This window comes from Silurus meridionalis, chromosome 11 (assembly GCF_014805685.1).
Source record: "Silurus meridionalis isolate SWU-2019-XX chromosome 11, ASM1480568v1, whole genome shotgun sequence".
NCBI classification, from domain to species: Eukaryota; Metazoa; Chordata; class Actinopteri; order Siluriformes; family Siluridae; genus Silurus; species Silurus meridionalis.
This window is the reverse complement of record NC_060894.1, coordinates 15,580,788-15,587,012: the sequence shown is the minus strand read 5'-3', so window position 1 is coordinate 15,587,012 and position 6,225 is coordinate 15,580,788. Positions and strand designations below refer to the sequence as shown.

The window sequence follows — 6,225 nt, the reverse complement described above, 5'->3', positions numbered from 1 at the left end:
ATCATGCTGTGGGGATTTTTTAAACAGCAGGAACTGGGAGACTGGTCAGAATTGAGGAAAAGATGAATGCAGCAATGTACAGAGACATCCCTGATGAAAACCTGCTCCAAAGCGCTCTGGACCTCAGACTGGGGCAACAGTTCATCTTCCAATAGGACAACGACAACTAAGATAACAAAGGAGTGGCTACAGGACAACTCTGTGAATGTTATTGAGTGGCCCAGTAAGTGCAATCTCAAAACAAGCAATCTTGTACAAGCAGCACAATACATTGGATTTCTTGGAAAAGCCTGTCATTTTCTCAAAATCTTTAGATCATCTCTCAAAAGTAAGTGTATGTGTCAATGAACATATCATTCCCATCACAATAAAAAGTCCCTTTTTCATTGTTCACAAACAAGATCGTCAAAATGTTTAGTCAAGTTATCAGTATGATGGTGCACATTTTCATTATTTCATGATACAAACTACAGTTTGGATTACTACTTCTTCTTCTTCTTCTTCTTCTTCTTCTTCTTCTTCTTCTTCTTCTTCTTCTTCTTCTTCTTCTTCTTTTTCAGCCGCTCCCATTAGGGGGTGCCACAGCGGATCATCCGTCTCCGTCTCCAATTTGATTACAATGATAGAAAATGCACAGATTTATTTATTTGATTGCATATTTGATTTATATTGATTGCAAGAGACCGGTACGTTTCCTGTACTAAACAAGTGTTAGTTTGTTTCTTAGTTCCATTTTCAGATTGTATAATTTTTTGTTTTGCTCTGTCTGTATACACTCTCCAATTAAAGGTTCACAAGATTCACCTTTGACCTGTTGTAGAGAACTAGTTGATTATTGGTTGATCTTCAAAAAGGTTCATCAATTCAAGTGACATTTACAAAAAAAAGTTTAATAGAAATTTAGATGAAACAACTGGTTTAACCATTTGGCATTCAATGACTTATGCAATGAACCGATGCTGAGATGTTTTGGGGGTTAGGACTATTTAGGTGAAACCAGTATAATATATTTTGATCAATTAAATGAATGTACAAAAGCATTTACAATTTGATCAAGGCAACATAAAATGTTGTTATGATGAGCAAGTAGTTTTGAGAATTTCATTTCTGATCTGAGAAATGCTCCAAAGCAACTGAGAAAGCTGTAAGTAGTAGATGAAAGAACAAAGTCTTAAAAAGGTCATGTCTTTTAGGCACCATCAGCTGGTTATTCTTACTTTGACTACCTGAGCATGCAGCAGTGTGCCATTATGTAACTGTGGTGTAATCTCAACACATATTCATGAGATCGAACTAGTGATTAACTGGAAGTTAGTGTAGTTTTGCTTGCTCTGCTAAATATTTAAACTTTAAATATTATTAAAAAGCTTATCTCAGCAAACAAAAAAACACATGCACTTTTGTTTTAGGTAGTTTGTGACTTTGGGCAACTTGAACAGGTTTTTTTCACAAGAACCTGAACTGGTGCATGCACGTAACTCATAGAAAGCAAGCAACATCCTGTGGTGTGAAGTGTTACAGTTGACCCTAGCTTTTTACAGTTTCCTTTTGTAGCCTTTACATCCAAAAAGCAAACTAACCAATTTTTTATTTTTGCATGTGACTTCAAGCGTGGCTTGAATAAAGTTTCTGTAAAACATGTTTTGCTTACCTAGTAAGTTTGTAAAAAAAAAAAGAGGCTGAAGGCTAAAGTATATACTTGGTACAGAGGTGTTGCAGTTCCTGTCTTCACAGTGGTCTGTTTGTGGTTTCTGCAGAAACTCAGACACAATAGCCCCCCTGCAGTTGATGTTATTTCAAGAGGAAACTTTACCTTTCTGAATATGGTAAGTGCCTAATAATATTCTTTTAAAGTTCTTTCCTAAATATAAAAATGCCACAGTGTGGTTGGTCAGGCTAATAATAGTCACAATTAAGGTAACATCACCTAAAGGCTATTCATATGCTCTCAGAGTGGCACTTCTTACTCTTACTCACTTGTATCATCATTGATGCTAAATCTAAAATTCTTATCAAACCGGCTTGCTCATCAGGGACAAACTTACACTTATAAAGAACATCTTATTCATTTTTATCACCACATAATCTGTGTAAAGATGCTTTGAGACAATGTTCACTGTTAAAAGCGATATACAAATAAAAATGAATTTAACTGAATCTGGTATACTGCATATCTAATGTTAGAACTCAAAACTGTTTGATTAATTTTCCTTTGAATTTTTAGATACTGTTAAAATATTTGATTTTGGTTCGCTTTTTGTGGACACTTCTATCTTTAATCTCAGGTATTTCATTTATTCCACTTCCTGTGCTTCAAATTATAGACATATGAATGTTATTAGATAAGTAGTTTTAAAACAAATATACATTTTAGACTTTTAAAATTTATTTTTTGTTTTACAACAGCATTACATAAAAAATACACTTTATTCACTTTTTAAAAAGATGATTGGATCATACTTCTGAACATCTCTTTCAGTGGTGAAAGCATGGGATTGCAGCAAATATAATTCAACCCAAATAGTTCATCAAGGATTGTCAACCACCATCAACTGTTCTCAAAAACAGGACTCGTGTCTCAAAAACAGGAATGGTGCTTTTACAGTCGTTTTGAGAAGAAATAATTTACTGTGTACATACTTTTATTTGAACCTGTCCTGGACTAAACAGTTGTGTAAGGACAACATCAGACTTGTATGGATTCCAGAAACTGCTCAAATATCATTTGACTTGCTAAATATTCAGATAAATCAATCTGGTGTTTATACCTGTACAATAGATGAGCACATTCCACCTCCTACACATTGTCTGTTTATCCAGAGAACATTCATTCATGTTATAGGTAAGAATTGTAAATGTATTTATTTGTTTGTTTGTTTTTATTTACATACTTGAAGATGCTTGCATATAGAATGGTTTGAAATAGTTTTCTGTATTTTCATCAAGCCATATTAGCAGCTTGAAGGGGATGTGATGAGAGCTAGGTTAAAAGTGTTTTTCCCCTACACTTAGACTGTAATGTTTCTTGAAGAGAGCTCCTTGCTCAGTGCATCCATCTGTTAAACAAAAGATGGTAATGTAAAAGTGGTCAACTACAAAGTCCAGCTTTTACATGAATGAAAGTCTATGAATAATTAGATACAAAAAAACAATAATAGCCCACCAGCCAGAGAATCCCTCCGCTCTTTTTAGTTATGGGTCTTGGGTAAGCCATAATTGCTGTTGTCAATTATGGCATGCACCTTCCCATGATCCAAGTGTAAGCCCAGATTCTGTACCTCCACCTCCCCAATTCCCAAACCACCGGTTTCTTGTGCAGGGGCAGTTGTGTATCACTACAACTGTAGGTGGCTCAATGTGGTCCTTTATGAGATTAGGGTGACTGAATGGGGCATGAACACATAGAAAAATTTCACCTGCAACTTCCATGATTTGGGATGGTGAAAGGTGTTCTCCACAGGAGAAGAAGGTAGATTGAGATTCGATTTTTAACTAAATCTCAAGTTTTTCTCCTCCTTCACCTTTACATCCATTGTCAAAGCCATGGGAAGTACTTGTAATGTGGCCATCTATCTATCTATCTATCTATCTATCTATCTATCTATCTATCTATCTATCTATCTATCTATCTATCTATCTATCTATCTATCTGTCTGTCTGTCTGTCTGTCTGTCTGTCTGTCTGTCTGTCTGTCTGTCTGTCTTCCTTTTTTTATTTAAATGAAAGACTAAAAATGTAAAGATGACAGAAGGTATAATTTTCTATATTCTCTCTCTCTCTCTCAATATCACCCTCTGCAGCATCTCCATCTGTTTCTCTGGTATGTGTAAAAGGGCCTAATGGAGCTCCCACGATGCTTTGTGCCTCTGAGAGCTTTTACCCTGCTGATTTGCAGCAGGCCTGGCTCAAAGATGGAGAATATATCAGTTACCTCAACACTTCATTTACACCAACATATAAAGCTAACCTGAATACCCCTCAAATCATCTGGAACTACAGAAACAACACTAATGGATCTTATAACCTTACATCATACCTTCACCTGCCTTCAAACACAGCTGAGCAGGTGATGTACCACTGCTGGGTGAATCACTCAGCACTGAGCAAACCCATCACTGTTAGCATATCCACCACTGAGTGCACTCAGCAAGAAGTAAAATTTACAGGTATGAAGTTTGCATCTGAACGACAGATTAATTTTCATCGGATTAATGATCAACTTTTTACTGTTTGACTTTTGGTATTCAATTATGTAAAGAATAACGAGTGTTACTCTTACTACTGATGCCTTTACAGGTTTTGTTGTGCGTTTCATTGTTGTTGGGACCTTCTTTGGCTTACTGATTGCCATTTCTATTTTCATGGAAGTTTACTATCAACATTTCAGTAAGTTTTTGTTTACACAGTATATCTACACTATATGATCACAGTAAACACATATTAGTGTGTTTTTTTAATTATTATTATAGTTTTTCTCAGTTGCTTTGGAGCATTTCTTAATTCAACCTAATATTTGCATACCAGTAAATGCATTCGCAAAACAATTTATACTAACAGCCCAACACATTCTGTATCTTGCAAAAGCCTATACTTTTCTCAAAGGTAAGTATTTGTATCAATGAACTTTTCATTCCCATCAGAAAGTCCCTTTTTCATTGTTCACAAACAAGATCGTCGAAATATTTATGATGTTGTCAGTACGACGGTGCACAATTTCAGTATTTCTTGATATAAACTACAGTTTGGATTACAATGATTGAAAATGCACAAAGCTGAAATTCTTTTGTTTTTATATATTTAATTGCATATTTGATTTATATTCATTGCAAGTGTCCGTTTTTTTCTTGGTTGTTCATCTATTTTCAGAAATTGTAATTCTGTGTTTTGATCTGTTGCAAAAGGAAGGTTCACAAGATTTACCTTTGACTTGTTTTAGATAACTAGTTGATTATTGGTTGTTCTGATGCCATCCTTCATTAGTGATATTCAAGATTCATCTGCACAATTCACCAATTCAGTCAAATTTACAAAAAAAAAAAAGTTTAAGATTGACGAATTATGACAACTGGTTCAACCATTTTGCATTCAGTGACTTATACAATGAACTGATGCTGAGATGTTTTGGGGGTTAAAACTATTCAGTTGAAACCAGTATAATATGTTTTGCTCAACATAGCATAAACAACTGAACAGTAGAAAATTGTACACAATCGATTAAATGTATGTACTGAAGCATTCGCAGTTTGATCAAAGTAACAAGAAATTATTTTTACGATGTGCAAAACTGACTAAATGGCGTGGAGGTTGAACAAGTAGTTTTAAGAATTTCATTTCTGATCTGAGAAAAGGTTCAAAGTGACTGAGAAAAACTGTAACAACTGTTAACTTTTGCATTTTTAGCTGCACACCATCTCTGGTCTATTGCTGATTCTATTTAAACCTGTCTCACACACTAGGGTCTAACCTTGTCTATCAACAACACGAGCTGAAGCAAATGCATCTACTTCAAGAAAGAGCTTTATAATACTTTGTGTTATCACTATCGTGTAATAGCTCACATTATTGCTCCTTCCTTCCAACACAGTATATATTTACATCAATTTCAGCAACCCACTATTGGCAAACTTTGAGATTATATAAATCAAGAGCCTTTTGCTGATAGTCTATGCTCTATTTGACTGCTTTAACAGTTTATTTAAATTACCCTTTATCTTATTTATACTGTATTTCTTGTTTTCCCTTTGTTTTCTTTTTCTGTTTGTGATTTCAGTGTTTATCCACTTTTTGTTTGGATTGTGATTTCAACTTGACTTGATTTCATTATAAAATGTTTATAATCCCAATTCCAAAATAAATTCTGACGCTGTATAAAACGTAAATAAAACCAGAATGCAATGATTTGCAAATCTCATAAACCTGTATTTTATTCACAACAGAAAATATAAAACATACCAAATGTACCGTTTTAAGGAGGAAAAATATTTGATAGCAGCATCAAATCTCAAAATGTTGTGACAGTTTTTTGGCTTGCCATTTTTTGGATTTGTTGCAATACAATACATCGTTCAGTAAACTTACCCTGAGGAAATGTGGCATTAAAAAAAAAAAATATTTTGAAGTTGATGGCTGCTACACATTTAAAGAAAAGTTGTGACAGAGCCCTCTGATTTTCATCTGTATATATCTATGAGACTAGTTGCTGGAGTTTTGAGAAAGCAATGTTTT

The 6,225-nt window shown here is 34.4% G+C and overlaps 1 protein-coding gene across 1 annotated transcript; it reads left to right on the top strand.

Annotated features, from left to right (window-relative positions):
- The first annotated feature begins 1,693 nt into the window (after positions 1-1,693).
- LOC124393112 lies at positions 1,694-5,940 on the top strand. The gene is made up of 6 exons (XM_046860456.1): positions 1,694-1,826; positions 2,225-2,285; positions 2,480-2,842; positions 3,801-4,166; positions 4,297-4,386; positions 5,457-5,940. Exons 1-6 carry the CDS (start codon positions 1,824-1,826, stop codon positions 5,522-5,524), a joined length of 951 nt encoding a protein of 316 aa, XP_046716412.1. The 5' UTR covers positions 1,694-1,823; the 3' UTR covers positions 5,525-5,940.
- The last annotated feature ends 285 nt before the right edge of the window (positions 5,941-6,225 follow it).